Source organism: Thamnophis elegans, chromosome 5 (assembly GCF_009769535.1).
Source record: "Thamnophis elegans isolate rThaEle1 chromosome 5, rThaEle1.pri, whole genome shotgun sequence".
In the NCBI taxonomy this organism is placed as follows: Eukaryota; Metazoa; Chordata; class Lepidosauria; order Squamata; family Colubridae; genus Thamnophis; species Thamnophis elegans.
Window position 1 is genome coordinate 97,738,847 of NC_045545.1, and position 15,789 is coordinate 97,754,635.

At 48.4% G+C, this 15,789-nt stretch overlaps 1 protein-coding gene across 1 annotated transcript; it reads right to left on the bottom strand.

Moving 5' to 3' along the window:
• Window positions 1-486: 486 nt before the first annotated feature.
• On the bottom strand, window positions 487-7,319 carry NRSN2 (neurensin 2). The gene is made up of 2 exons (XM_032218638.1): window positions 7,131-7,319; window positions 487-882 (listed from the first exon to the last, which is right to left on the bottom strand). Exons 1-2 carry the CDS (start codon window positions 7,317-7,319, stop codon window positions 487-489), a joined length of 585 nt encoding a protein of 194 aa, XP_032074529.1.
• Between the last annotated feature and the right edge of the window lie 8,470 nt (window positions 7,320-15,789).

A 15,789-nucleotide genomic window follows, 5' to 3' on the forward strand; every position in this document is an offset into this window, starting at 1 on the left:
ACCCCCCCCCTCTTGGAGTCAGAAAATGGTACGGCCTTAAAGTGGCTGCTTCCACAGCGGATGCCCCTCCCATCTTTTCCAAGCCGATGTCAAACGGCCTCACCCGATTGGTGCATCCGCTGGCTCGTGATTGGTTTCTCCACTGGCTTCATTGCCCGCCTTCTTCTGCTCACCGCCAATCGTGCTCTCGGGAAGCCTCGGTCAGAACGGAGTTTATCTTAAGGCTAGTGAAACAAAACCTCCAGGTTTAAGAGCAGTCTACCTGTGAGATCTGTGGAGATGAGGCGGGAGCACCTTTTCTCCCACCACGGGAGGTTGTTAACAATGACAGTTTTCCAGCTGCGCACACCTGTGGCTAGGAGGACTTCAACTCCCAGAATTCCCCAGCCAGCCCATGCGCTGGCTGGGGAATTCTGGGAGTTGAAGTCCACCGACCTTGAAAGTCGAGAAACTTTGGCCCTTTAAGAGCTTTTGGTGAATCTGAATTCACATCTCCCTCTTTGGCTGGACGCCCTGCACCCAGGAGACTTGGAAAGCGGCGGGGGCCGCTGAGACAATAGTACCCCACGGATGGCGGGCATTCTCCGGCAAAATGGGAGACAGCTGCTCTTCCTTGTCATCTTCCCCTGGGCAGCCTGTCCGGTTCCTTCGGCCAAGCCTGGACAAGACCGCCGAGGCCACCAACAGCACCCCAGCGACGGCGCACAGCGCCACCCCGACGGCTCGGGAGATGCCCAGGGCACCGTTGTACTCGACGGCTCGCTGGTCCAGCACCACAAACTCGGCTTCGCCGATGTCTTCCAACTTGGAGGGCAGGAGAGACCCAGTGGCTACAGCCGCCAAGCCGGTGAGCATCAGCAGAGTCGCGACTGAAAGCGTCACCTTGACGGGAGAAAGCAGAAGGAGAGATGCGGTAGCATCCTTGCGCACTAATTCCAAATAATGCTGTTGCAGTGGTAATTTTGCACAAAGCAGCATAACGTTTCCATTATTAAGTGCCCCGTTTTGCAACCTTTTCTGCCACCTGTTCTGACCGAGGCTTCCCGAGAGCGGGAAGCATATTCCTTTTCCCGACAAAAACCCCTTTTATTAATTGACTGTGAATTCTGCTCATTCCCATCTAGCAAAGTCTTTCAAGGGAGGATTTACGGTCACAGAGCTTATCTGGCTTGGAGAGCTGCCAGGCCGATCTCTGCAGAACTTTGCAAGGAGCCTCGGAGAGTCACGAACCAATGAAGCGAACTAATTGTCTCTCCTGCAAACTCCATTCCCCTGTTGCTCCTCTTTTATTCCCTCTGGGAGGGGCCATTCATCGTCCACCTCTGACCTTACTCCCAAGTCAATCCCTGTTCTTTAGCTATTCCCTTCACCTGGCAACTCTGTGCATGCGCACACTGGGAACAGGCTCCAGCTGTTCTTCTGTCTCACTGATGGCAGCTGATAATTGTCGGATGGCCCTGGCCCCCTCTCTGCCTCCGACACAGAGCCCTCATCCGACCCTTCCCCAGACTCCAGGACTGGCCCAGGTTCCTCCCCAACCTCCTCACTGTCCGAATCTGCCGCCAGCTCCACTGGCGGGCCAGAGCAAAGCCAATCACTGCACAGTTGTTAAGTGAGTTGTGCGGTCGTTACACGAATCTGGCTTCCCCCTCCACCTTTGCTTGTCTGAAGGTCTCAAAATAGGATCTCATGACCTCAGGATACAGCAACCATCATAAATACGTGCCAGCTGCCAAGCATCTGAATTTTGATTGCGAGACCAGGGGGATGCTACAATGGTCGTTAAGTGAGGAGAACAGTCATAACTCCACCTTTTTCACTGTCGTTGCAGCTTTGAATGGCCACCAAGGAAATGTTTAAAGGATTACCTGTACTAATAAGCTAATTTATCAAACTGGGCCTGGCATTCTGGCTAAGCCCACTATTAAACTTGTAGAGCCAAGATGGCGCAGTGGTTAGAGTGCAGTACTGCAGGCCACTTTAGCTGACTGTGATCTGCAGTTCGGCGGTTCAAATCTCACCGGCTCAAGGTTGACTCAGCCTTCCAACCTTCCGAGGTGGGTGAAATGAGGACCCAGATTGTTGGGGGCAAGTTGCTGACTCAATTTGCTAAAACAAATTTTTTTATTTTATTTTATTTCTCATATATACATTCACAGTTATATGATCTCATAACTGTTATTAATAATATGAGTTTGTAACAATTTTTCTCCCCTGCAATTGACAATATAATTGAAATTGCTTTCTTACCATCCCATAGACCCATCTTATTTTACAACAATCCTACTTCTTCTTCCTTCCTTCCCTCCTTTCTTCTCTCCTTCTCTCCTTCCTTCCTTCCCTCCTTCCTTCCCTCCCTCCTTCCCCCTAAAAAAATTTGTAAACCGCTTAGAGAGGGCTGAAAGCCCTATGAAGCGGTACATAAGTCTAATTAATAAATAATAAATAAATAAATAAACTAATCAAGGTTACTACTAACCAAGTTTAGTGTGTTGCATAAAAGCAGCCATTAACTCTTTCAGGGTCCGAAAGGTGCTTTTGGGGGAGGCAACTGGACCTTCTTCTTTTTTTTTTTTTTGAAGACATTTCACTTCTCCTCCAAGATGCTTCTTCAGTTCTGACAGGATAATAGGGAATGGAAAGATTTATATTCCTTGCAAGCAGCCGGTCGTTGGTCCAGTTGCCTCCTGAAAAAAGCCCCTTTGGGACAACCATGACCTGGATGTCGGAGAATCTCCATAGGTTTTTAGCTATGCAATTTGGGATGGACACCCTTGGAATGGGGGTGGGAGCAGGAACGGATTTCCAGGGTGGGAAACTGCAGGCTACAGGAACCATTTGCACCACTCAGGTAACCCTGAGGACAGAGATAAACCTCCAAGTGGCCTCAACGACCCTCTTAAAAGGATGCAAATGACCAGCTTTATCTGCAAGGAGTATCAATCCTTCCCTTCCCCACCATCCAGTCAGAGCTAAAGAAGCTTCTGGGATGAGAAGTGAAACGTCTTTAAAGAAGACACAAATAAACCTCCAAGTGGCCTCAATGAACCTCTTAAAAGGATGCAAATGACCAGCTGTCTGCAAGGAATATAAATCCTTCCATTCCCCACCATCCAGTCAGAGCTGAAGAAGCTTCGTGGTTGAGAAGTGAAACATCTTTAAAGAAGACACAGATAAACCTCCAAGTGGCCTCAACGACCCTCTTAAAAGGATGCAAATGACCAGCTGTCTGTAAGGAATATAAATCCTTCCATTCCCCACCATCCAGTCAGAGCTGAAGAAGCTTCTGGGATGAGAAGTGAAACGTCTTTAAAGAAGACACAAATAAACCTCCAAGTGGCCTCAATGAACCTCTTAAAAGGATGCAAATGACCAGCTGTCTGCAAGGAATATAAATCCTTCCATTCCCCACCATCCAGTCAGAGCTGAAGAAGCTTCTTGGTTGAGAAGTGAAACATCTTTAAAGAAGACACAGATAAACCTCCAAGTGGCCTCAACGACCCTCTTAAAAGGATGCAAATGACCAGCTGTCTGTAAGGAATATATATCCTTCCATTCCCCACCATCCAGTCAGAGCTGAAGAAGCTTCTGGGATGAGAAGTGAAACGTCTTTAAAGAAGACACAAATAAACCTCCAAGTGGCCTCAATGAACCTCTTAAAAGGATGCAAATGACCAGCTGTCTGCAAGGAATATAAATCCTTCCATTCCCCACCATCCAGTCAGAGCTGAAGAAGCTTCTTGGTTGAGAAGTGAAACATCTTTAAAGAAGACACAGATAAACCTCCAAGTGGCCTCAACGACCCTCTTAAAAGGATGCAAATGACCAGCTGTCTGTAAGGAATATAAATCCTTCCATTCCCCACCATCCAGTCAGAGCTGAAGAAGCTTCTGGGATGAGAAGTGAAACGTCTTTAAAGAAGACACAAATAAACCTCCAAGTGGCCTCAACGACCCTCTTAAAAGGATGCAAATGTCCAGCTGTCTGCAAGGAATACAAATCTTTCCATTCCTCACCATCCGGTCAGAACTGAAGAAGCTTCTGGGATGAGAAGTGAAACCTCTTCAAAGAAAAAACAGGAAAGTCCAGTTGCCTCCTGAAAAAATAGCATCTTGGGGATGGGGACAACCAGGACCTGGATGACGGAGAATCTCTACAATCTCTTTCAGTGAGCCGATTGGCTGAGTTGTGTGAATGTAGCACTTTGGGGTGGGTGAAGGCTGCGTGTGAAGAATTTGCCTTTCCATGCATAATCCTCTTCTCAGAGGTTCCACCACAAATCCGCGAAGCCCTTATCTGCGGAGACATAAGCGCAAAGGGCTAATCCGCGCCGTTTGAAGCGCTAAGGAAAAACGCGACTCTACCGCGATGACATAATCGCAGAGGGCAAATCCGCACCTTCCGAAGCACTCAGGACCCTAAACCTAACCCTAACCCTAAACCTAACCCTAAACCTAACCCCTAAACCTAACCCTAAACCTAACCCTAACCCTAAACCTAACCCTAACCCTAAACCTAACCCTAAACCTAACCCTAAACCTAACCCCTAAACCTAACCCTAAACCTAACCCTAAACCTAACCCTAACCCTAAACCTAACCCTAACCCTAAACCTAACCCTAAACCTAACCCTAAACCTAATCCTAACCCTTACCTTAATTTAAATCCGCTTTCTGCTGCGGCGCCGTTTTAAAGCGCCCTTCTGTTGCCGCGCTGTTGTCGCAGCGGTGATGATGCGCGGTGATGACGTCGCGGCTTTAGCGACGCGATTTTATCACCGCTATTTTGACGAGCGCGGTTTTGTCGTGCCACACCCCTCAGAATCCTTCTTACCTCCCTGCACTGAAATCAGTCTTAAATAAAAGCATTTTCGCCTGGGGAATTCTGGGAATAGAAGTCCACGCGTCTCGAAGTGGTCAAGGATGTGAAACCCTGACCTGAAGATGCACTCCTGGCCTGCAGGTGGTGCAAGAGCTAGCCCAGAGGCTAACCAATGGGCTCCAGATGTGTCTGAGCAGAAAGGCCAAGGGGCTGCAAAAATCAGCTCTTGGGACCCCTCCCTCCAATTCCTCAAAAGCCCCATGCAGCCTTCCAGAATAGATTTGGCTCCGGGGTTTTCCCACAGAGGTGAAATCCAGTTATCTTTGCTCTCGGTTCGGTAGCAATGTGAGCACATGTGCCACCTCTGTGCATGCACAGCAGTGGTGGGTCCCTACCAGTTCGGAACTGGTTCGGCTGAACTGGTACTGGTTTGGCGGCCTGGGTCACTGGAACCGGCAGTGATCAAGGCAGGGGTGGGTTTCCAATTTTTTTTTTGCCACCAGTTCTGTGGGTGTGGCTTATTTTGTGGGCGTGGCTTGGTGGGCATGTGACCAGGTGGGTGTGGCCAACTTGGAGAATGTGGTGAAACTCACTTAACAACGCTCTTGTTTAGTAACCAAAATTTTGGGCTCAATTGTGGTCATAAGTTCTCTTTCTTTTTCTTTCTTTCCTTCTTTCTTCCTTCTTTCTTTTTTCTTTCTTGTGTGTCCTTCTCCATCTTTCTTTCTTTCTTTCTTTCCCTTTCCATTTTTCTCTTTCTCTCTTTGTCTTTCCTTTTTGTTTGTGTTTACCTCCCCCCCCCTTGGGTTTGTGAGCCGCCCTGAGTCCCTCAGGGAATAGGGCGGCATATAAATAAAATAAACCTTCAAACCTTTCTCTTTCTTGCTCTCTTTCTCTCTCTCTCTCTTCTCTCCCTTCCTTCCTTTCTCTTCCTTTCTCTCTTCCTCTTTCTCTTCCTTTCTCTCTCTCCCCCCCCAACTCTTACACATACACACACACACACACACACACACACGTGGTGTTTTCTGGATTCCGTTGCAACCGGTAACACATGCAGCTCGCGCATGGGTCCTACCTTCCAGTGATGCCTCTGCGATGCTCCGGCTGCTCAGCGGACCGTTGCGCAGGAACTGTATGCACTGTGCACGGAAGCGCCAAAGACTTTAAAGACAGGTAAGGAGCGCTCCAGGCAGGCGCCAGTATGCCCGTACCGGGGCGTACCGCCTGCCACCCACCACACACACACACACACACACACACACACACACACATCTCCCAGACCTGCCATGCCCCTGAACTGGCTCTCCATCTTGTTTTTTGCTTCTGCAAAAAATAATTTTTATTGCACTGCATGTGCACGAGTGGCCAGTAGCAATAGCAATAGCAGTTCAACTTATATACCGCTTCATAGGGCTTTCAGCCCTCTCTAAGCGGTTTACAGAGTCAGCATATTTCCCCAAACAACAAGGTCCTCATTTTACCCACCTTGGAAGGATGGAAGGCTGAGTCAACCTTGAGCCGGTGAGATTAGAACCACTGAACTGCAGATAACAGTCAGCTGAAGTGGCCTGCAGTACTGCACCCTAACCACTGCGCCACCTGCCGGAACCCACCCTGATGCACAGTATTTCCTGTACATGCGCAGAGCGTCAAAAAGGTAAGGTAAGCGAACAGTGAGGGGGGTGGGGGAAATCTGCTCTCCCACATGATTTATATTAGCTTAGAAATAAACCACATGTCACAGCTGATTGTTGGAAAAACTTGGTTCACCCCAACTGGTTTCATTTATTTTGCTACCGGCGGTTCGGGCAAACTGGTCTGAACTGGTAGCATTTCACCCTTGCGCCTGACCTAGAGCAGGGGGGTCTGCAAACTTCCCCACTTTAACCCGAAGGTGCTTTTATCCCAGAGGCAACTGGGATTTCTTGTTTATTTCCCTTTTAAGAGAAATAGTCTGCCTTTTTAATCTTTCCTAAAATACTCCATTCTTCTAGGAAGGCCACATCGGGAATGACACTTCAGCGAAATAAAAAAAACATTTTTTTAACGGCGTCCTTTTTAAATCGGGATTTTTTGAACACGCAGCGGGACACGGGACAAATTTTGAAAAATCGTGACTGTCCTGCCAAAAGCGGGACGTCTGGTCACCTTAAGGAAAGGGGTATGTGCTAAGAACTTTCTACAGGCTGGTGAGACGTTCGATAAACTTAATAAATGAAACAATCTTCCCCACTTGCAATCTGAGTGCGGCGGGAAGGCACTCTGTACGTGCTCAGAGAACAAAGCCAGGTTCCTAGTTGAAACGCTCACCTTCCAGAAGATGGAGGCCCGGCCACCCTTCGTGGGAGACTTAGCCGCGTCTTCAAAATTGCCCTCGGAACGGGCGCTGGTACAATCCTCATAGAACAGGTGCAGGTACGAGCGCACGCCGTACCATTTGCCCTGCTCCATGTTTGGACCTCGCTGGCAGCCACATGTGGGCTCTCCGTCTGTGGCCATCAGTCCTGGAAAGAGAAAGTGTTCTGACCCTTAAAAAGCAAGAAGCAGAGTCTTGGTCCTGGCCAAACCCCTTTTATTTACACGGCTGTGAATTCCTTTCATTCACAGTCAGCCAGGCTTGGAAAACAGTCTTTCCGAGGAATGTTTATCCACACGAACCTTATCTCTCCTGGAAAGCTGCCAGGTAACTAGTTTCCAAGCACAGGGCAAGGCAAAACTTGGCACAGAGTCTCTTATAGTCACAAACATAACTTTCTGCTCTTGAACCGACCGAAGGAACAAATTGTTTCCTGCAAAAGCCCCCTCCCCATTCGCTCCTCTTTTGTTTCCTATAGGAGGGGCCAATCACCTACACGGTGTGGCTTTACTCCCAAGCCGACCGTGATTACTGAGTTGTTCTTGTCTTCTGGCAGCTCTGCGCATGCGCACACTGGGAACAGGCTCGAGCTGTTCATCTGAACTGAGGTGGCACAGTGGTTAAATGCAGCACTGCAGCAGTGGTGGGTTTCAAAAATTGTTGGAACCTACTCTGTGGGTGTGGCCTCCTTTGTGGGAGTGGCTTGCCACTCATGTGACTGGATAGGAGTGGCTTGCCACCCATGTGACCGGATATGAAATTATTAATTAGTACTTAGGTCGGTCCAAGTAGCTATTCAGAAACTCTGGCATTGAAGCATGCAGGTCTTAAAGCTGTCAAGTTACAAGATCCTTGCACCCCTAACCCTAAAGAAAAAAAACCCCAGGGATGTTCAAACTTGACAGCTTTAAGACTTGTGGACTTCAATTCCCAGAATTCCTCCTCCAGTTATGTTGGCTCAGAAACTCTGGCATTGAAGTGTGCAAGTCAGTGGTGGGTTTCAAAATTTTTTGGAACCTCTTCTGTAGGTGTGGCCTACTTTCCAGGTCCACTGGTGGAACCTCTTCTAACCGGTTCGGTAGATTTGACGAACCGGTTCTACGGAACTGGTGCGAACTGGTAGGAACCCACCTCTGCACTGCAGGCTACTTCAGCTGACTGCAGTTCTGTAGTTCGGTTGTTCAAATCTCAGCCGCTCAGGGTTGATTCAGCCTTCTATCCTTCCAAGGTGGGTAAAATGAGGACCCGGATTGTTGTTAGGGGGAATATGCTGACTCTGTAAACCGCTTAGAGAGGGCTGAAAGCCCTATGAAGCGGTATATAAGTCTAACTGCTATTGCTATTGCTATCTGCCCCACTGATCTCTGACTCTGAAGGCAGCTGATAACTGTCAGACAGCCCTGGCCCCCTCTCTGCCTCTGACACAGAGCCCTCATCCGAGCCTTCCCCAGACTCCAGGACTGGCCCATCTTCTTCCCCAACCTCCTCACTGTCCGAATCTGCCACCAGCTCCGATGGCCTCTGGCCGGCCACAACAGAAAGTGGACAGGTCAGACTGGATTGCACAGAATTATAAGGAGCCCTCGGTTTACAACCACCATCGAGTCCAAAATTTCCACTGCTACACAAGAAAGTTAAGTGGGTTTTGCATTCCATTGTATGACCATTCTTGCCACAGTTGTGAAGTGAATCACTGCAATTAGTCAGTAGCAAGGTTGTTAAGCGAATCGGGCTCCCCCCCAACACTGATTTTTCTTGTTAGAGGTTCGCAAAAGATGGTTGTGTGAACTCGGGACACTGAAACCATCATAAATGTGAGTCAGCCATCCGGTATTTGAATGTAAGTCAGTGACTATGGGGATGCTGCAATCGTCAGGGGAAAAAGATTCCCCAGTCGTCCGTCAAGACTCGAACCCAGAACCATCAACCTGTGGTGCAGAAGAGGGTCTGCCTCCCCCCCTCCCCCCGAAAGAGGCAGGAGAAGTCTGAAAAACGATGAGGGTCACATGCCCACAAGGGTTTTCCCTCAAAATTGGGGCTCCCTTGCGCCCCTTGGAATCAGAAGCTGGTTTTGGGTACGCAGAAAACGGGCAGACCCTCCCTGTGGGGGACCAACTCAGAGCATCCCTGCCCTGGCCCTCCCCCCCTCCCCCTCCACATCTCTCCATGAAGCCTGCCTGCCCAGCTGGCTGGTCCTGGGCTGGCAGCATCCTCTTTTTCCGATTGGCCGTTGCCATGGGAACTGCCTCCATACAGATGAGGAGGGATGATGGCAAAGTCAGCCGTCCTTGCCTTTCCTCGGTCGGCAAAGAAGCGGGACTGGGGGCCAAGAGGAGGCTGAGGCCTGGAAGAGAGAGGGGGGAGGGAGGGAGGGAGGGCGGGAAGGAAAGAAGGAAGGAAGGAAGGAAGGAAGGAAGGAAGGAAGGAAGATCTATGCAATTGTAAAAATGTTCTTGGTTGAGGAAGACAATCCATCTTTCTCCTTTCTTTCTCCCTCTCTTTTCCCTCCCTCTTCTTCTTTCCTTCCTCCCTCCCTCCTTTCCCTTCTCTCCCTCCCTTGTTCCTTCCTCCTTCTCTCTCTCTCTCCCTCTCTCCCTCCCTTTTTCTCTTTCTTTTTTTCTTTCTCTCTCTTCTTCCCTCCCTCCTTTCTTTACTCACTCCCTCTGTTCCTTCGTTCCTTCTTCCCTCTCCCTGGATGGTAGGTAGGTAGATGATAGATAGATGATAGATAGATAGATAGATAGATAGATAGATAGATAGATAGATAGGAGAGAAAGAGAGAGATGGATGGTAGGTAGGTAGGTAGGTAGATAGACAGACAGACAGACAGACAGAGACATAGATAGCTAGATAGCTAGATAGCTAGATAGCTAGATAGCTAGATAGCTAGATAGCTAGATAGCTAGATAGCTAGATAGCTAGATAGATAGATAGATAGATAGATAGATAGATAGATAGATAGACAGACAGACAGACAGACAGACAGACAGACAGACAGACAGACAGACAGACAGACAGACAGACAGACAGACGAGAGAAAGAGAGATGGATGGATGGTAGGTAGATACATAGATAGGTAGATACATAGATAGGTAGATAGAGACAGACAGACAGAATGCATGGCTGGACAAATGGACAGAGACAGGTGGATAGATGATAGATAGTGTGAATGGATGGATAGATAGACAAAGAGTGGAGTAGGTACATAGGTAAACAGGTAGGCCACTCAATAGATGAGGTAGAGAGATGAGATAGCTAACTAGATAGATGATAGAGAGACAGATAAAAAAGGATAGGTGGGTGGGTGGGTGGGTAGGTAGGTAGACAGATCCACATGTAGCTACCATATACAGAATCCAGACCCTGGAGAGAAGTTATCTTCCTTCTCCAATCCCGGTTGTGTCCCTTTAAACAGATGTTGCCCAAAATGAGCAGCTGCATTTTCTTAAGAGGCTCAAACCTCTTTTGGTTTTAATCTGGCTTCAGTTATTTTATTTTTTGAACGTTCCAGGCATTGCAAGACCCCCCCCAATTCAGTGGGTTCCTCTCTGCCCTGCAGGGTGAGACACCCCCCCCCCATCACCTGGGGTCCCTCAGGAGCCGGGCTCCGAATGCTGCCTCTGAATGGCCCCTGCCCCTTTTTCCTGGTCTTTCCATGGCTTTTGAGATCCCCTCTTCCCCAGGGAGCCACCTGCCTTCCCTCCCCTACCTTACATGCTGCTCACCTGTGATGGGTTGCCACCCAAGTCCTCAGTGCCTCATCGGTGGCGGAGGGAGGGGCGAGTCCAGGACGTGTCCTTGGCCCCTGTACAGCAGGCAGCTGGCTGGCGGTTCTCAACCCCAGGCAGCGTAGAAATTCAGGACGTCCTCCTCCTCCTCCAGGTAAGCCAGGTGAGGAGACCGGAGGGCCGGTCCGGTCCTCTGCCGGACAGTAAGTGGACAATGGCTGCGAGAATCACTGCCCGGAACCCAACGGTGGGAGGCAGGCCAGCCACTGAGGACGGACTCTGAGTCACTGCCAGAAAGCAACCAGTGAGTGTCATTTTCCCCTGCCTGTTTGCCGCGCTTCGGTGGGGAGCCATCTCCCCTCCCACCCACCCCTGCCTGAGTCATGGCGCCAGGCTCCACACCTCTGCCAGGCGCCAAGGCAGAAGCCTCCTCCTCCTCCTCCTGGGGATTTGTGGCTCCTGCACGAACCTGGTTAGTCTCTCGCCTTCTGCGCACCGCATGGTTCTGTTTTGGGACTGTTCTAGTGCTCAAAAGCTTCTCCCCAAAAGCTGCCTGCGCATGGATGCCAGCCTCTTCCTCTCGCTTTGGAGAGAGGCAGCAGCCTCTTGTAGCAACGCATGCCCCTTCCTTTACACGGGGGGCTTCTTATGCAGAGTGGAGGTTCCCTCTCGTTGACGTAACTTTCCTGTTTCAATGCTCCCTCTTCTGTAGGTGTGGCCTGCTTTCCGGGTCCACTGGTAGAACCTCTTCTAACCTGTTCGGTAGATTTGATGACCCGGTTCTACCGAACTGGTGCGAACTGGTAGGAACCCACCTCTGGTTGAGTCCCCCCACCCTTCAGTTTTCATTTTTCATTGCAAAATCGTGATTTTTTTTCTCATCATGCCAGAGAGGGATGGATGTGGGAAGGCAACACAATACAATACAATATAATAGCAGAGTTGGAAGGGACCTTGGAGGTCTTCTAGTCCAACCCCCTGCCTAGCAGGAAACCCTATACCGTTCCAGACAAATGGCCATCCAACATCTTCTTAAAGACTTCCAGTGTTGGGGCATTCACAACTTCTGGAGGCAACTTCTGTTCCACTGATTAATTGTTCTAACTATCAGGAAATTTCTCCTCAGTTCCAGGTTGATTCTCTCCTTGATTAGTTTCCATCCATTGCTTCTTGTTCTACCCTCAGGTGCCTTGGAGAATAATTTGACTCCCTCTTCTTTGGGGCAACCCCTGAGATATTGGAAGACTCCTATCATGTCTCCCTTGGTCCTTCTTTTCATTAAACTAGACATTAAACTAGACTTTTGACGTAACTTTCCTGTTTCAATGCTCCGATGGCGCAGAGGCTGGCTTTGTTTCATTTCTTCACTTCTCTGTCGCCCGCTGTTTCTGCGATCAACTCAGAGAGGTGAACACACGCACAACGCACCTTCCTCTTCCTCGTTTCCCCACGACAGCAACCCCTGTGAGGTGGGAGAGCTGAGGGAGGAGGACCTTCATGGCTAAGGAGGGACACGAACTCACCGTCTCCTGGGGATTGAGCCAAAGTCACCCAAGCAGCTTTCCTGCCTAAAGCGAGGCTAGAATTCACCGTCTCCTAGTGATTGACCCAAGGTCATCCAGCCAGCTTTCCTGTCCAATAGGCAAGACTAGAACTCCTAATGATTGGCCTTGTGACCCAGTTTTCTTTTATGTCTAGGGTGGAACTAGAACTCACTGTCTCCCAGTGATTGGCTTAGTCACCCAGTTTTCTTTCATATCTAAGGCAGAACTAGAACTCACCGTCTCCTAATGATTGGCCTAGTCACCCAGTTTTCTTTCATGTCTAAGGTGGAACTAGAACTCACCTTCTCTTGTGAGTGGCCTAGTCACCCAGTTTTCTTTCATGTCTAAGGCGGAACTAGAACTCACTGTCTCCCAGTGATTGGCTTAGTCACCCAGTTTTCTTTCATGTCTAAGGCTAAACTAGAACTCACCGTCTCCTAATGATTGGCCTAGTCACCCAGTTTTCTTTCATGTCTAAGGCTAAACTAGAACTCACCGTCTCCTAATGATTGGCCTGGTCACCCAGTTTTCTTTCATGTCTAAGGTGGAACTAGAACTCACTGTCTCCCAGTGATTGGCTTAGTCACCCAGTTTTCTTTCATGTCTAAGGTGGAACTAGAACTCACCTTCTCTTGTGAGTGGCCTAGTCACCCAGTTTTCTTTCATGTCTAAGGCTAAACTAGAACTCACCGTCTCCTAATGATTGGCCTGGTCACCCAGTTTTCTTTCATGTCTAAGGCGCAACTAGAACTCACCATCTTCTAGCATTTGACCCAAAGTTACCCAGTCAGCTTTCCTGCCTAAGGCGAGACTAGAATTCACTGTCACCTAGTGATTGGCCCCAAGTTACCCAGCCGACTTTCCTGTCGAATAGGCAAGTCTAGAACTCACCATCTCCCAGTGATTGGTCCAAAGTCACCCAGCCGACTTTCATGGCTAAGGCAGGAGGACTAGAACTCACCCACTCCCAGCTTTCTAGCCTGGTGCCTTAACCACTGGGCTGAACTGTCTCTGATCGTGCCGCTTGTTAAAACCCAGCATATCCTTTCCTTTCGGTGTCACGAAGCACCCAAGACAGTTTGTAATCACTGCTTCGAAAGCCTTCTTAACCCATGGAGGGGGATCCAGACACCGTTGAGTGACAGTGGTGGGTTTCAAAAAATTTTCGAACCTACTCTGTGGGTGTGGCCTCCTTTGTGGGAGTGGCTTGCCGGCCATGTGACCTGGTGGGAGTGGCTTGCCGGCCATGTGTTTTCTCTCTCTCTCTCTCTCTCTCTCTCCCTCTCTCTCTCTCCTTCCTTCCTTTTGTCTCTCTGTCCCTTTTTCCTTTTTTTCTTTCATCTCTCTCTCACTTTTTCTTTCTTTTTTTTATTTCTTTCTTTCTTCCTTTCTTTTTCTCTTTCTCTCTCTGTGTGAGTGTGTGTGTGTGTGTCAGTGGTGGGTTTCAAAAAAAATTTGGAACCTCTTCTGTAGGTGTGGCCTGCTTTCTGGGTCCACTGGTGGAACCTCTTCTAACCTGTTTGGTAGATTTGATGAACTGGTTCTACCGAACTGGTGCGAACTGGTAGGAACCCACCTCTGGTTGAGCCCGCCTCCCACCCTTCGGTTTTCATTTTTCATTGCAAAATCGTGAATTTTTTTCTCATCATGCCAGAGAGGGATGGATGTGGGAAGGCAACACAATACAATATAATAGCAGAGTTGGAAGGGACCTTGGAGGTCTTCTAGTCCAACCCCCTGTCTAGGCACGAAACCCTACACCACTTCAGACAGATAGTTATCCAACATCTTCTTAAAGACTTCCAGTGTTGGGGCATTCACAACTTCTGGAGGCAACTTCTGTTCCACTGATTGATTGTTCCAACTGTCAGGAAATTTCTCCTCGGTTCTAAGTTGCTTCTCTCCTTGATTAGTTCCCACCCATTGCTTCTTGTTCTACCTTCAGGTAGAATAAGGTAAATGTTCCCTTCGCACATATGTGCTAGTCGTTCCTGACTCTAGGGGGCAGTGCTCATCTCCATTTCTAAGCCAGCGCTGTCCGAAGACGTCTCCGTGGTCATGTGGCCGGCATGACTCAATGCCGAAGGCGCACGGAACACTGTTCCCTTCCCACTAAAGGTGGTGCCTATTTTTCTACTTGCATTTTTTTACATGCTTTCGAACTGCTAGGGTGGCAGAAGCTGGGACAAGTCACGGGAGCTCACTCCGTTACGTGATGCTAGGGATTCGAACCGCTGAACTGCCGACCTTTCTGATCGGCAAGTTGAGCCTCTTAGCCACTGAGCCACTGCGTCCCCTCATTAGGTTAGATCTACCTAATTCCTGCAACCGTTGAATGTATATTTTATCCTCCAGCTGCCTAATCATCTTTGTGGCTCTTCTCTGCGCACTTTCTAAAATCTCAACCTCTTCTTTTATATCATGGAGACGACAACTGGATGCAATATTCCAATGATGGTCTCACCAGGGCATTATAAACTGGCATTAACCCTTCACGTGACTTTGATTCTCTCCCTCTGTTGATGCAGCCTAGAACTGTGTTGGCTTTTTTGGCAGCTGCTGCACACAGCTGGCTCCTATTTAAGGGATTGTCCACTTGGAGTTCAAAATCCCTCTCACAGTTACTCCTGTTGTGCCATTTCCACACCTGTGCATTTGTTTTTTTCCTGCCTCAGCATAAAACCTTAAAATGTCTCACCAGTGAACTGCATCTTCTTGGATAGAAGCCAATGCTCACGTCTGTCAAGATCCTTCTTAACCTTCTTTTTTATTTTTATTTTTGATTAACATGTAAAATACACACACACAAAACTTAGACGTACACCACCTTTACACAATACAATACGAGCAGGGGCTTCCTGTTCTTTCTAATAGCAATCATCAATCGATACCGCTCACCTTACATTATTTCCCCTTCTATTGCATTTCATTTGGATTTCACCATTCTTAACCCTCTTATTATACTCATAACTATTATTTTTTGAGTTTTGTTATATTCCTTCATTGATTCTTGTTTCTTTCCTCCATCCACCTCTACCATTTATCCCCTATCTGGTAGAATTCTGATTCTTCTTTTCCCAGGATTTCTTTAGTTAGTTTGTCCATTTCATCGCAATCCATAACCTTTCTTATTATTTCATCTTCGCTTGGAATTAATTTGTTTTTTTCCATTTCTGGGCAAAGGCAATCCTTGCCGACGTAATTATATGTAGTATTAAATACTGGATTTCTTTTTTGTATTTCGCAGACATTAATTCCTAATAAAAAAAACTTCAGGTTTCCTTCTTAACCTTTTAAAGGGTGGGCAATACCACCACCACCACCCCCGCGTGGGATCCCCT